General features: G+C 34.3%; 1 protein-coding gene across 2 annotated transcripts in view; it reads left to right on the forward strand.

The window, feature by feature from the left end:
• Nucleotides 1-16,153, forward strand: part of CNTNAP4 (contactin associated protein family member 4) — a 250,508-nt gene that overhangs the window by 29,674 nt on the left and 204,681 nt on the right. For both annotated transcript variants that reach the window (XM_087741477.1, XM_087741478.1), the window contains exon 2: nt 14,053-14,163. In XM_087741477.1, coding sequence (XP_087597603.1) covers nt 14,053-14,163 — 111 coding nt within the window. The remainder of the gene's footprint in view (nt 1-14,052; nt 14,164-16,153) is intronic.

Below are 16,153 nucleotides of genomic sequence, written 5' to 3' on the forward strand. Positions count from 1 at the left end.
GAAAGATAGATTTAACTTAAAACAGTGGTTAAAGTTCTTTCTCTGGGCTAGACTGACTTGGGAAAGCATGGTGCCACTGTTCTTCTTAGGCTACAGTTTGAATGTGGTGCCAGACACACAGGCAGCTTCAGCTGAACTTGTGCAAAAAATAGGAAGTCCTTTCCTGTAAGGAAATTATTATCCAGGTCACTGTTGAAGTCATAATGCTAAGATATGTCTGGGTTACGGTCCACTGTTTTACTACCCTGTGTGGCATAGTTCCCTCTGCTATGTTTTTTTCTGAGAAATAATGCCACCAGTTTTGTAAAAGATTTTGGAGTTACGATTGCTATATGAAGATTCATCCAAATGTCTTACAAATAATTTTCTCTCCGTATTTCACTCAGATGAGGAGTAGTAGTAGTAGTAATAGTGGTAGTAGTAGTAGTAGTAAGTAGTAGTAGTAGTAGCAGCAGCAGCAGCAGCAGCAGTAGTAGTAGCAAGTAGTAGTAGTAGTAGTATCTGGTTATTTGGTTAGAGCTGTGCCAAATTTCAGATTAGCAGAGAAAATTGGGGGCATTTTCAGAGAAACATCCCAAAGAAATATAGCATGCAGTGAAACTTTCACTGCTTAACACTGAGCTGGTTTGAGCGAATTTATAAACCTAGTGGGTTATGGAAAGGAACATACCTTCCTTTGGCCTTCTTCCTGCGACACAGTTGTGCTCTGAACCAGGGGTGGGAATCTGCCAGCTGGTAATTTTCCTGTGCTTTCTACTCTTTACTGTTCTTGGATTTTATCAATGCCTATTGGGCTTCACACCAAATATTGATTTGATTTATTTTAGGGAGTAACTTATTGTTAAGGTATGTGTGAGAAATGTATTTTAATTTAAGAGAAACTTCTCCTGAATAACTCCTAGAGAAATTTGTTCCTATGTAGAAAGCTACACAGCACTTAAGTTATTTACAGGGAATTAAATGATACATGGATAAGACTGTGTATAAAAGCAGATTTATCCATGATGGATCTCTGTGCACAGCTGAAATTGCTAGGTTTTGTCCCTGTGAAGCCTGCATTGTGAGGCTTTTTATTTGTGGAGTCACCATGGTATTTTATCATTAGTCATATTGTTGTAGAATATCTTCTCTTGGAAAACATGGAAAAGACATCACTGACTCAAATGGGGTGCACATATTTAAACTCATCAGAGAACACTCAATCATCAGTATTTACTGGATAGACAAAACCTGCAGGATGTTTTACAGTGTGTTTAGGATGTTGCATAGTGTAGGTCACCTCAAATTCACTCATACCCCAAACAGATTAAGTGGGTAATCACACTTAGGTCTTTTTATGTTCCTTAGTGAACTGATAAACACTATCCATCAGTGCAAATGACATTTGTGGCAGCACACTCCAGTGTGTTATCAGAGATTGGAGAGGGTTTTATGTCTTTGGAGCAGAGAGCTGTTTACTCTCTGCCATCTAAATATGGCAGCCAGACTAGCAAAGAGACATCTGGATATTCAAGGAAGTGGAACAAGGATTATTTTAGTTATGAAGAGTGGTCAGCTCAAGGAGGGAATAGAAAGCAATGTGGGAAGAAAAATTAAGTCCTTCTGGATCCCTAGGAGACTTTGAAGATGAGATTGCCTGTAAGAGCTAATGAAGCACTCAAAGAGGCACACCACAGCCTGTTCATTGACAGAGGAGCTTTCTCCAGCTGGTGTCTGCTGTGACTAACAGACCCAAACAGACAAACCTTGAAATTATGTACAAAGTCTGAAACAGTAGCTATGCTTTATAAGGATTGAACAGCAAAGTAGTTGAGTAAAAAAGTGAGACAGAAATCTTTCTGGTTGTGTTAGTTGTCTGACTGTGTGGGTTCTCACTTTTTCACAGAAAGAAATTTTGCAAACTTTTTTTTATCTTCTGCCTTAATTGAAAGTGAATTTAATGTGATTTAAAGTACCTGGATGAGACCACGATATTTTTTATCTATGCGTGTAGTTTGGAACACTCTAACAGGTACGTTAGCTTCCAAAATGCTTTTTCCAAAGCATGCAAAGGGTAATAGTGTGTGACTCCACTCCAGCTGAAGGGGCAGGTGGAAAAATGGCACCAAAAAAGAAAGAGAATTATGTTCCAGCAAAGTATAGTAATTGAGAAGGCACTGTAGCATGCAGTGACATGCAATGAGGTATGCAAGCCTAAGCTTCAAGATTTGTAAGGAGTGTGTAACATTTCTGCTGTAAGTACTTGTACATATTTTTTTTATTTTAATTGTACCCATATATAATTTATTATAGATAAATACCAAAGTTATGTGGAGATATTGTCTCTATTTAAAAATTCCCATGCTCAGAGCACTTTTCATTTTCAGAAAATTAGTAAGTCTGCACAGGCATTCCTTTGAAATACAAAGATCTGTATATTTCTATACGTAACAGGCATGTCTAGTTGATCTTCCTAAATTTTTTTTTTTGTTTTCATTGCATCTGTTTAATGAGTTCGGGTTTCATCATGCATGCCAGTGAAATTCACAGTCTATTACATTGTTTACTATGCATGATGATACCAGACCTCAGTAAATCCTGATTATTAAAAAAAAAATTTCACTGCTTGACGTCCATGCGTGTTCGTGCATTCTAAAAAGCTCGTAATGTCAGTTTATTAATTGTTGGCATTTGCAAATTATAAAGTGATTAACAAATTTGTCAGTGAAAAGAAGGACTTGGACTTTAATGAAGTGATAGTGATTGATAGTTTTTAATGGCAGAAACATACCTTCATAAAGATTTGGATATGATATATAAAGACAAACTAGAATAATAGTAAATGGGTTCAAGTCTAGTACAGGACTTCAGAGTGGGCTTTAGTATTTGAATCAATTGAACTTAAAACTTTCAATAATAATCTGAAAGAGTAAATGACATATTAATTTAAAATCTATGATAAAAGCACTTCTAATATGATATAATTGCACAAATCTTAATCATGTGATGTATCGCTGTATAAGACTTTGATTAAAAGAATTGCATTCTGTGTCATCAATGTAGGACGTCTTAAATTGCATTAAAACTGTCTCAATGCCAATCTCAAAATATGTGGCTGTAAATAAAATGAATCAATAGACTGAGCTTTATTTAGAAGGATGCCTGAGAGACAGGTACTTCATCCAGTCCTGTTTTGTCAATGACATATACTAGAATAAAAATGACATAATAATTACAAATCATGTAAATAATAATAAAAAAAAGAGAGGTAGCTAGTCATTCGAAGATGATCTGAATTGTCTATTTACATATTAACAATACAAAACATCATGTTTCTTATTGAGATAAATGTAGATTGGGTAGTATAGGTGTACATTTGGGATCTACCAAATCAGGTTATGTCCATTAAATGGCAAAGTATCCCAAGAAGTACTGACCTAATAAATGCTTAAGAGGTCATTATGGAAAACTTCAAAATAAGACCTGTGTAATGCCATGAGCAAAGGCTTGACAAAGTGTATGAAAGTAACTGAACAAAGGAAATAACGAGTAGAAGTTGGGAATCAGTTTGCTTTTAGCACACAACACTGACCTCTGCTACTGGTTTCTGTGCTGGTAGTTTCCCTTCAAGAAAGATACGCAAAGATTGACTGTTCAGAGTAAGTCTGCAAAGTGATACAAGGGCTGGAATATAAGGCTCACAGAATAAGACTAAAGGAGTTTGTTTTACTAAAGAATTGGAGAGGTGACTTGATCACCATCTGTATAAACTTGCACTTGAAAAAATATAACTGATAGTGAAGACAGGAGATTTTTCCTTCATATGAAGACAAAATAGCAAGATCCAAAGACTTACAACTGAAGCTAGACTTAAGATCTTATCTTTGAAATCTTATCTCTGAAAAAAAAAAAATTCCTAAAAGTAATGATATTTAGATTTGTAAAATTATGAAGAAAAAGGTGAATTTACAACATTGTAAAATACAGTTAGATGGGGTGTGTGCATGTATGAATTATTGGCTTTCTGTTCCATTTCTGGGACAATTTTTATAGTCTGTAGGTGGAATCAATTTGGTATTGATCCTTTTAATCCTGAAATTAATGTGTACACACTTTCTTCTTTCCTCTTTTCCTACAGTGCCATAACAAGGATTTTATCTGTACTGCACTCAGCATTCTCAGACTTCTTGAGTTTAATTGCTTGTACTGGATGCTTTCAAGCAAGGCAAAACTAGCACTGTGTCTTTGGATGTAATGATCAGGGGCCAGAGTACTAACTAGTTCCCCTCCTGTCTTTTACCAAAGCATCAACGGAAGTCACTAGTGCCATGCCTAGTATTGCTTCACCTTGGAGCTTCCCTCTTGGTTTTTATTTTTCATCCAAATTAAATGCTCCTAAATTATATCTCTGTGATACCTGCCAGAAGAGTTTTGATGTTATTGTTCCTTCCCCTGAAGCCTCAGCTTAGGGAATGGAAGGCAAGTGCTTTTTAGTTGAAAAGATTACCAGAGTTGTTAAAGTCTCAATTAATAACTGCAAGTGATATTGTCAGAGATGTTTTAAAAATTATCTTTAGCTGAGATGCAATGCCTGACAACAATTGTCTCAAATCCAGTACGATGTAGAATGACCCAGGTGCATTGGTGTCCTAATCAATAATTGTGTTTCTAGGGCTTGTGTACAGGAAGTTACTTGTGAACTCTTACACTTCTCTTGCAAGGAGAAGTATTTCGCTATGCCAATATAGTGGCAGTAATACAAAAGTAAATATTGATAAAAGTAGTAAAATCATGAGACTTTTACAGCTTAGAGATTCTTACCTATAATTATTTTCCCCTAAACACCATTCCCTCTCCTTTCCCCCACTCTGTTTAATAGCATGTAGAGTTTTGTCCTGCAAGCGTGTTATCTCCTAACATATAACCAGATCTATAGATAAGAAAGAGCATTAATAACATGTTTCCAGTGAATGGCTTGTTAATTTAGTTTTACTAAATATATAACATTATATATACATATAGAATTATATATAATATCATGTTTGTTGCAGTAAAAAGTTGTCTGGGAATCAGTGGCAGAGCAGAGCTGTAGGACTGGAGCAGAAAGTGAAGTCGAGAAGATTCAGTGTTGCAGCGTTTTTATCTGTGCGCAGGATCTTGCAGACTCAGACAAATGGTATCCATTTGTAAAGGTGTCCTTAGAGACACTGTGCAAAGTGATTAACATCCAGCAAAAGACAGCTCATAAAGTTTTGGTTCTAAGCTGAATCTTACAAATGTAATTTCCTTTGATCTGAAAAAGCTTTAGTTAAAAAAAAAGATTTCAAACATCTTTTTAAAAAGAAAAAATTGTGAGTTTGTCTTTTGAATTATATTATTGTTAGAGTGGGTAGTATCTTTCCAAACATGAAGAAGTTTTTATTTGTGGTTTGTTTAACATTGCTTTGTGTAACGTGATTATAAAGATGGCTATCTCAGTGACAGATGATGGGATTTAACTGAATATAACTTTCCTTCTCTTAATTTCATTGCCAGATTCCTGGATTGAATATTTTTTTTTTTTTTAGGTACTAAATTATATTGCTTATTTCTCTCTGAAACATTTTGGTATAAATTCTGCCTTGAATAAAAAAGACGTGTTCTTTTCTTTTCTAACTTTAAGTACAGAAAATTTGTTTCTTGGGTAAAATGTAATCCAGTGGAAAACCTCTATCTTTCAGCAAAGTTTCATTTAATAAAATGAAAGTTAAAGTTATCACTGGAACAAACACACAAACAAACAATCCCTTCCCCCTTCTGTGTGAATTCTGTCTGCATTTGCTAGTTTAGAAGAAAAAAAAATATTTCTACATTCTTCTGGTAATAATGCATTTGAAATACTCTGCCTTTTGGTAAACATGCTGTTATTGATCTCAAGAAAAATTGTACTAAACTGTGTTTATGTTATCCCAGCTGAAAAAAAGTAAATATATAATGAAATATTCCAAATTTAAAAAAAAAATATGAGATAGCACAAAGACAGTGAAAATTTGATAATCCAGTGAGAAAGTGTAAGACATATTTAATGAGAAAGGACATTTCATGCTGTTACAAAATTAGTTTTCAGATATTGCACACCTACACAGGAAAAAATAAATGCTGATAAGAAAAGCTATCTGTTCTTGATCAGTATGAAATATTTTAATTCAAAATTGTGAGCTTTTTTAGTTCACTTATTATATATAAATTCTGTTTTGTCCTTTCTAAAAATCTTGCCATTTTACTACTGCACATATATAAGGTATTTTCAGTTTACATTACAAATTGCATTAATCTTTCACTGCTTTTCACAGAATGAACCCATTATAATTACTGAATTAAATTTTTTACTCATAAGATCATTCTCATTAACCTTTAATATATTATTACCTTTTAATACTAAAAACTTTTTCAACATGTATTCTGTATTGCCAAGATCCCCATCAAAACTCGATGGCAATAAAGAACACAAAGACCTTTGAGTTTGAGTTTATACAACTAAGCAAGGACCCATAAGATCTCACAAATTTCAGATTCTGCTGATGTTTTAGAATGTGTTCTACTTAATATTGCCAGTTTTGACTCGTTTGATAAGAAATATGCCTTTCAGTCAAAATAGACAAGGTATTTGCCTATCTAGTTGAAGGTATACGCTTCTACTTTCTTGATTTGCTATAGGGTACACGTTGACCAAGCTGATCTAAAAGTGTTACTAAAGCATATTTAGTTAATTAATAGTTTTTGCTTTATGTCTTTAAAGTGAATAACAAGAGCCTAACAGAAAATGACCCATTTGTCCCATCACGTCTCAGTTATAGTTTGTCCTACTCTAATGTTTTATTGAATCATGTACTCTTTCACCACTGAATTCACACATATAAAATGTAAATGGAATCTATAAAAAAATACAGACTTGATCCAATGATCACGGGACTTAATATAAGGATTTTTTTCATTTCAAAGGGCACTAGGAATTAGGAGTTAAGTTTTAGTGACAGGACTTCACTTGCATTGGATTATAGACTGAAGGTTTCTAGAAAAGACCAAGAGAATCAGTAGTGAGTTAACTCAGTTATTATCAATGTGTCTTTAACATCCACTAAGACAAGAATTTTTGACTCCTCACTGATTTCTGGGTGTTGAGAACAAGGAAGTCCTTTGTTTCACTTTCTTAAAACTAATTAGAAGATTTCCCTGTGATTTTTGTGCTTTTTCCTAAACTATGGAACAAAAGTCGTTTGTGAAGTCAGACAAAACAAAAAGTAAAAATAAATAAATAAATAAAAGCCTAAGGAAAGCATAATTCCCAGCTGTAAGAACCATGCCAGCTATTGAAGTTTTATTGCAAGGTGTGAATCTTTGCAAATGTCTGGGTTTGGAAACAGAATTTTATATCTCTTCCAGTCCTTTATTATGAAATTCATATCTATCTAACTACAGTCTTTATCTTCTTCCTTCTGGTCTGGCTTTTAAGTTCTCTATGTTCAGTCACAAAAAGTCTTTCATGCCCCTGGACAACAGTAAGGTAGTCAGTGAGCACAGAGGAAATTTGGCTTTTTGTACTCACTTCCTGTTCTTGATCCCTCCTTGGCATGAAATAACTGCAATTGTGAAATGGGGATGGCTTCTTGAAAGGAACGAAATGTGGCATTGCATGTATTTTAAGGTAAACATCACATGTTTGATGTGAATAGTATATTAGGAACAATTGACAGCTAAGTGTCAGAATTCTGTGCTGAATTTGTGTGAACCACAGTCTGCAAAGGCTAACAATTTTATCAGAAAACTGGAAGATTTTGTTTCAAATTCAAGAAAGAATCAGCCCTGCCATGAAGGTTATCTTCTTGATAAATCATTTGTTACATTCACAGACAAACTGTTACAACAGCCTAAAGACTTTTCTTTTTTTTATCTTGGTCAATCAGCTCCTCTCCTTCTCCCTCCACCCGCCTCCAAGGAATAGCTGAAATCTATTCATGAAAACTCATGTTTAAACAAAAACAAAACAAACAAAAAAAACCCCAAAACCCAGCAAAAAGAAAGCCTGGGCCAATCAGGAATAAAATTTCAACTTGAAGGGTTAACATTTTTCAAAGTAGTAAGCAGCTGAAAATGGCTAGAAAACTTCAGCAAAGAAAAGCACTATGAGCTTCTACGGTTCCTATATGCAGTTCAAGTGGAACATGTGGAAATCATAGAATCATAGAATCATTAAGGTTGGAAAAGACCCTTAAGATCATGGAGTCCAACTGTTAAATGTCTAAAAATATTCCACAAAATGAACTGCAGAGTGGAAAAGGGAAACACTAGTGGCTAAGAACTGCTTCAAGGAGCTCATAGAGGCATGTATGAAACAGTGAAACTTTTCTAGTTGGTTGTTTTTAAACTCTTAGCTGCAAACGGGCAGCAGTAGACCCAAGAAGAATAAGTGCTTAGGCTCTCTGAACAGAAATAGCTTATTCCTGGTCAGGAAGCAAATGCAAGAGGAACCATATAGCAGCAGCAGCAGCAACCACAGGCCAGTTTTGTATTAAGTGACATTGCATATTGTGTAGCTAGAAGGCCTGAAACTAACCTGATCTAATTGTCTGTAAATCTATCAACTTGACTTCTCCTCATTATTCTTATCCTCATTGATGAAGAGTTCACCATAATGAGAATCAGCATAATGGTCAATACCTCTCAGCAAAAGAAGGAGAGGGGCACGTCTCTTTTTATCTATGTCACATGAATCTCATTAAGTGCAATGAATCTTTTGAAACTAATTACAAGCCTGCACTTGGACTGAAGACTAAATTACCACAATTAACATATTTAAAGGTTCTATTAAGTAAAGCGAGATATGTGCTCATTCCTAGGGAAAATTAAATATCTTCTCTTGAAAACAGTAGATGGGCTCGAGGATATTTGGTCTTCACAGTAATAGGAAAAGGAACGCTTTGAAGTCCACATGACTGAATCATAGATTTAATAAACACCTATTGGAGAGTACATTTTGTGGCACCTTTTTTTGAGGTTTTAGCAAGTACTAGTCCTGTTAATACAATATGACATATCTCTTATTTTTAAGAGCCTCACTCCTTTTCATGAAGTTTTTGATCACAAATATTCATTTATTCAAATCTGAATGTATTAATGGCAGCAAAGTTGCTTCCTAAGTATTGCAGCTGCACCTGCATGGGCAAGATGAACATTAATAAACTTCTTAGAGACTCCCAGAGTTGTTATTTCTTCTGTTCTGTTCCACTAAAACTGCATTTCCAGTTGTTCCTAGCTAGTCTACTTGTCTGATGATTAAGTGTTTAGTTTTCCCTAATTGAGGAAAGATTGCTAAACTTTCTTTGATTTGTTTTTGTTGCTGTTGTTTTATTTTGTTTTCATGTGGCTTACGGGAACAGATTTTTTTTGTTAGCATTAAAATATTTATTGCTATGCTCATTAGGCACTCATTGTTTTCTTTGGATCCTGGATAAACCTAAAGAACTTACTAGTTTTTTAGGGAAGTCAATCATTATAATCTTTTTTCCTTCTTTGCTACCTATGTCCTGCTTTACCAGAAGTTCAATAGTTTATTAAGAAATTGGTGGTGCTTGTTTTTTGAGAAAGTTTTGAGTAAACCAAATTTTAAGGAAAAAAGTGTATACAACAATATAATAACTGGAATTAATTTCATTAAAAAGTTAAATAAGTGAAATTATAGTATGTTAATTTGTGTATGCTCTTGTGTTGGGATGTTTTAGTTTGAATTAAGATATGTGTTGAATAAAGTGAATGTCTCAATGTAATACATGCCCTTTTTAGATAATTATGAACAGAATGCATGTCAACATGTAGTAACTAAGCTCTGGACTCTGACATTTGCTTATTCAGAGAAAATTTGCACTCAAATTGAAATGCATGACAATCTGTGAGTCTATATTATTCACCAAGCTGAAAACTTAGATGACAAACAGCAGCCTGACTGTTACATTCAAACTAAAATCAGTGCCATATATTCTTGATGTTGCAAAAGAAAAAAGGAGGTTTGTGCCTGTAAATGACATTAAGTTTTTATCACTACATGGAAATGAAAATATACACTTATGCATCCTGAAGAAATAAATCTCAGGTTGCCCCAGTATCCTACTATTTTTATTACTATTTTTATTTTAGCAAGCTGCTGCTTTGGTTGAAGACACAAAATTTATTTGATCAACCATAGTGTTATAAACATAACTTTGATAACTGCTTTACTATGTGATATCTTATTTGAACTCCATCTGTTGTAGATCATATGGCATGATCTATGTAAATTATGGCACTGTATAAATAATTTCTTGGTTTACTCTGAATTTGCATAATGAGATAGTATTTGAAGCTGGAAGAAAAATTATAGGCATACTTTGTACATGCAGCATTTACAGTTTTATTCCTATAAAATTTGATTAAATCTGCACTGGAATTAGGGTATATGGAAAGGCATGCCTTATATAAGTTGAATAACTTTTTTCATTTGGTGATGGAACAGGTAATAAATTTTTGTTTATATATCATTTCCCCCATTTGCACATTCTTGCTTTTTTTTTTTTTTTTTTTTACCAGTTGCACTTCAGCCTTTCACCTCTTATTCCTAGAGTAATGCCTTTCTGTCTTTTGAATACTACTCTTTTCAGACATTGTTTCTTAAATAGCAACTGTTACAGCTCATGTCAGTATACTGCATTAGCCGACCCTGGCATTTCACTATTATTCCTCGCTCTTCTCATTGTACAGTTGCTGTACAATGACTCTGTAGGCCTGAGCTTGATTTTATTTGCCAAAAGGTCTCTACATCAGCATCACACAATTAAATATATATTCTTTCCTTCATAAAGCCTTATTTTATACCAGATTTTTGTACATATTACAGAAACCTATGGTTTGTTTACATTTTTTGTATCCTTAGCTATTGTTTAAAAAAGAAAAAAAAATTAACAGAAAAATCGAATAAAAGCTATATGATGCATAGCTTTTAAATAAATTCTTTATTTTAAAAATCATGTGAAAATAGACTACTTAAGTATTCATTTAGCCTGGAGAAGCTATGTGAAATATCCCTAGAAAGCCCTAGATCACCTTCAGCAGTGAGATCTATTCTGCTGTACAGAGGAAGGGTGTCGAAGAGAAATAAACAGCTGACCAGTAGCATGTAGGAAAGCACTAAATTCAAGCAGTGCTTCATTGTGTAGTATGTCTTCCACTGTAGGTGAAACCGTATAAAATTGTCATGCTGTGCAGATTATATTTTCAGAAATATGTGTAGTAGTCCATCCAGGTAGAATAATGCAGTACCACTGATTCCTTTCTAACTTGTACATTAGGAGGAAAAAAGGTGAAAAGTGTAGTCAGCAGAAGCAAATAATGCAAAGGCAACTGTCTCATCCACCCAGTGTAAATGTTTTTTTTTTTCATTCTGAATTAAAAAGTTGTGAAAACTTAGACCCAAGGGTGTTGAAGAATAGTCTATCTGCTGTTGTGTATCTGCTAATGCTTGTAAGTATTAATCACATGGTCTTATTCCTAGTGATTAATTTCATAACACATGCCACCCTTCACCAGAAGAGCAAAGTTGAAAATATGAGGCATATGAATGTGATGAGACATTCTACTGCATCCAGCTCTGGACTGGTCAATATAGGAAAGACATGGACCTGGTGGAGCAGGTCCAGAGAAGGGCCATAAAAATGATCAGAGGGATGGAACATCTATGAGGAAAGGCTGAGAGAGTTGGGGCTGTTCAACCTGCAGAAGAGAAGGCTCCAGGGAGACCTTATTGCAGCCTTTCAATACTTAAAGGGTGCTTATAAGAAAGATGGGGACAGACTTTTTAGCAGGGCCTGTTGTGATAGGACAAGGGGTAATAGTTTTAAACTAAAAGAGCGTAGATTTAGACTACATATAAGGAAGAAATTTTTTATGGTGAGGGTGGTGAAATACTGGAAGAGGTTTCCCAGAGAAGTGATAGATGCCACATCCATGGAAACATTCAAGGTCAGGTTGAACAGGGCTCTGAGCATCCCTGTTCATTGCAGGGAGGCTGGACTAGATGATCTTTAAAGGTCCTGTCCAACCCAAACCATTCTGTGATTCTATGATTCTAAATCAGATTTAGGGGACAATGCCTTTCTATTCTCTCCTCTTAATTTTAATCTTGATATCTAGGCTTACAATGTAGGCTTTGACAGTAGAAAAAAGATCAGTGGTACTTGAAGCACTCCCTTGCATCAGCAGTGTAAGTAGCTCTCTGTGTGAAACAGCAGCATCATACTCTTTTCTTTCTGGTATAGTTTATGACTAATAAGTTGTTTTTATTTTCTGTGCTGTAAAGAAACATTTCACTAATGAGGTCCTTTTTTAAGACTTACCAGTGCAATGCATTTGCTCATAAGATGAAAACTTGTTTCCTTTCATTTTTTTCTTCTTCTGTGCTTACCAGTTGGACAATTTGTCCGAAGTAGCACAGCCTCTTTCACCATTATAAATCTAATCTGTGGATAATGAACTGAAAAAGGAGCTTGCAATTAAACAGTAAAGAGTAGATATAAAATTTTGCATTTTGTATTATAGAAGGGTAGAGCAGGAAATAAACTTGTGAAAATAAATAATAATTTTATTTGTTCTTTTCACATGAGTGAGGTACTCTGAATTTGGTAGAAGTATGGTATATGTGAGTTTATCAAGAGCAATTATCCTCTTCTTTATAGTGACTGGTTATTATTTATGGGATTTGAGAGAACTTCTAACTGTAGCAGCCATGGTCAGTCTCAGGTCTTCTCTTTAGGAAGAGTTTTGCTTAAAGAATGAAATGAACAAACTTAAAAAAAAATAAAATTTAAAGGTGATCAAAAAATCCCCTTCAGACAGTCATATAAAAGTCTTGCTGCTAGTTAGGAATATCCATAATTACTCAGCAGAAACACTTAATTATCACTGAGTCAGGAAAAGATTTTGTATTAATTAATATTCATTATTTTGATAGTGGAAATCTGATAGACAAACAGAAGGGTTGGAAGAAGAAGGACTCACCTGTGAGTTGTCACTTATCAGTTGCATCCACAGAATGTGTTTGTCTTAAAAAGAAACATTTCATAAAGACTAATAGTTTACATATTCCTCTAATTTTCTACACAACAGATGCCAGGACAGTATAGCTAGGGAAAGACTTGCTTACACTTATTCTAGTATTTTAAAGTCAGTCTTCTTTTAGGTAAAACTAAAACAGATATTGATTCTCAATTTATATTTTTCAAATTTAAATGAGGAATGAACACATGCCCTGTATAGTAATTGAGCTGGAGAGGCATTTAACATCCAAAGTATTGATTACCATTTGCTTGCTTATGCACCATTGATTGTGAACTGCAGTTAAGTCTTTTTCTGAAACACTCAACTTTCATTCTGTATGATGTTAGGACTTGCATACTAATAACTGTGCGATAATGATTTTGTGCTGTGTCTTTATCAAACACTCATACCATTGGCAAAGCAAAAGATTTTCCATTTTTTCATTTTTACAGGGCTTGAAAAGGATGAAATTATTTTTTATCTCATTTGGTTCAGCATTTTTTTTTAAGAAATAACTGTATTTAATGTGATTGCACATTAGATGTAATTGCACAGACTTGTGCTGGCATCAGGTCTAAAGAAAATAAAGAGCATGTGTCGACATTGTAGCTTCGTGATACAACCAGGACTAGAAGATATCAGTTGCTCTCCATGTAAATGATCATGAGCGAGCTGTGAACAATTTACCAGGATGATCTCAGCAGTTAGGTTAGAAGTGGGCAAGTACAGCCAGAACATAACAAATTTACCCTGGTAGTCTCATGAAATACTGGGTTAAAAAAAGGGGGGGGGGGGGAAGTGCTGCCTCACTACTGATACTTTTACATATAATACAGCAAGAGAAAATATTTAGAGATGTGCCGCTCTCAGACACAGGGTTAATTCAAATATTTTTCTAGTGTTCTCTTTGGTTACAATTCCAGTAAGTGGTGTTCATTATATTAACCTGAATGTGATATTTTTCACTGGCAGATAATTGTGATGATCAGTTGGTGTCTGCTTTGCCTCAGTCATCATTCAGCAGTTCATCAGAGCTGTCTAGCAGTCACAGCCCTGGATTTGCAAGGCTTAATCGAAGAGAGGGTGAGTGAATTTTATTGGTTGATTGGTGTTATTTTTTTTTTACATTTTTTTTAAGCATATTTGTACCTCTCCACAACGTTGAAATGATACATAGTGAAGAATATTCTGGGTTATTGGGGCTGGAGAGAGTTAGTTTGTTGTCTTCAGGAGAATGGGAAGGTAAAACAGTCTCAAAGAATCCATTTTGCCAGGTACACTAAGTTTTTCGTGGTAAAATTATACGTGCGGACACTTGTGAACGTTTTAGTAATTTTAGTGTAAAGGATTCATCTTCATTGAAACCAAAATCTTCTTGTGATTTTCCAGCATAAAATGTAGACAGCTTTGGACATATATTTGTGCCTACTCCTAAAGCAAAATTTAAATTAATTTTGTTTCTTAACAAGACAGTAATAACATAAATAATTTCTTTTCCCTTAGAGGACAAATAGAAGAAGTACAAACATATGAATGTCATTGTACATCATTCTCTAAGGAAATAAGGGTAAATGCAGATTAAATTTGGAAAGACAGGACCAGATATTCAAGAAATATTTTTGAGAAACTGTTTTCTCTTTTTCCTGGCAATTTAAAATCTTGATTATTGTAATTTTACTTCTTCACTGAGCCTAGTATTTTATTATGCTTATTCACTGAGACTGTGGCAAAACATATAACTGGCATATGGTCCAAAGTGAAGGAAACTTGCCTGTTAGGTTATTATTTATGTTATACCTCTACTGAAAGCTCCGTATCATTTCTAATTTTCTTTGATATAGTAATTAAACATACATTTTCAGTCTTTTTGGTCAAGTATGGGACACTTTCTTTTGTTAAATGCAATTAAACTTTGATAGCATTGTTATTTTTGTCTTTTCTGACATGTAGCTAAAAAGTTTAAACACTTGGGTATACATCAGAAGACCTGGAGATTACCAATTTCATCTGAAGTTTAGCAGTAACACAAATCTTATATTCTGTGTCAAGGATACTGTAGGGATGAGAAATGATGAATTTCTTTTAATTACTGTAAGCATGTTTTCTGTTCCTAATGACAATGGTCATCATACTTTCTGTGTGAAGGACATTTATTCTGAAGCTTTTTGACAGTATCTGTTAGATTATATAAAATATGCCAAAAAAACTGAATTTAAGCTGTCAAGTCATATAACATTAGACTTTGTGCTGTGTTTGTGGCCTATTTGTAGTAAGTAATTATGTTCAAAAGTCATGTTAAAAAATACATGTAAGTACATTGAACATTAAAAAGATAAAAATTAACTTTGAAATACTGAGAAATCTCAGTCATCAGCCTCATTAGGCAAGTATCCAGGAGCTCAGTCATTCTTATCAATAACATAAGGCAATTTTTCATAATTTGTCATAAGACAATCAATAACTTAAGGCAATTTTTCTTCTTTTTTTGCCAGCATACTAGCAAGGTTCTTGGTCTTAACATCACAGTGCTAATGCTAAGGAGAAATAAATATCTTTAGGAAGGATTTTATTAAAATGTCGCAATATGGTGTTACTGGTAAACAAAATCCCACTTGTTAATATACCTAAAAATAATACTCTGTTTTAAAATTATATCTTTAAAAACAGCTAAAGTCTGGGTTGAAATGAAATCAGCTTAGGTATCCAAGAGCATATGTTATTGTTTCAAATCATCTTTCTCTGGTGTTTGTAAACCAGCCATGATCCACAGTGTAGTTTAGGTTCAAGGAAGTTACGAAGCTCAACTTACCACCCATTGGTAAGCTGTCTGACAATATGAGCACACAGTGGCTGGACCTGCTATACGGGCTTATGGAAGAAGGAGCTTCTATGGACACTGAATTGTGTTTAATTATTACCCATGAGGAAGCAAGAAAGAAACTGATTCAAAGGTGTAGACCTGGGAGACCTCACTGAAATATTATGTCTTAGGTCGCAATCTAATAATTCAGCATAAATTCAGAAAATGAGAACCATGCTGGTTATTTAGAGCCATTGAAATACATTCAGTTCC

Source organism: Nipponia nippon, unplaced genomic scaffold (genome assembly GCF_047370975.1).
Source record: "Nipponia nippon isolate SJK-2023a ecotype South Korea unplaced genomic scaffold, ASM4737097v1 scaffold_8, whole genome shotgun sequence".
NCBI classification, from domain to species: Eukaryota; Metazoa; Chordata; class Aves; order Pelecaniformes; family Threskiornithidae; genus Nipponia; species Nipponia nippon.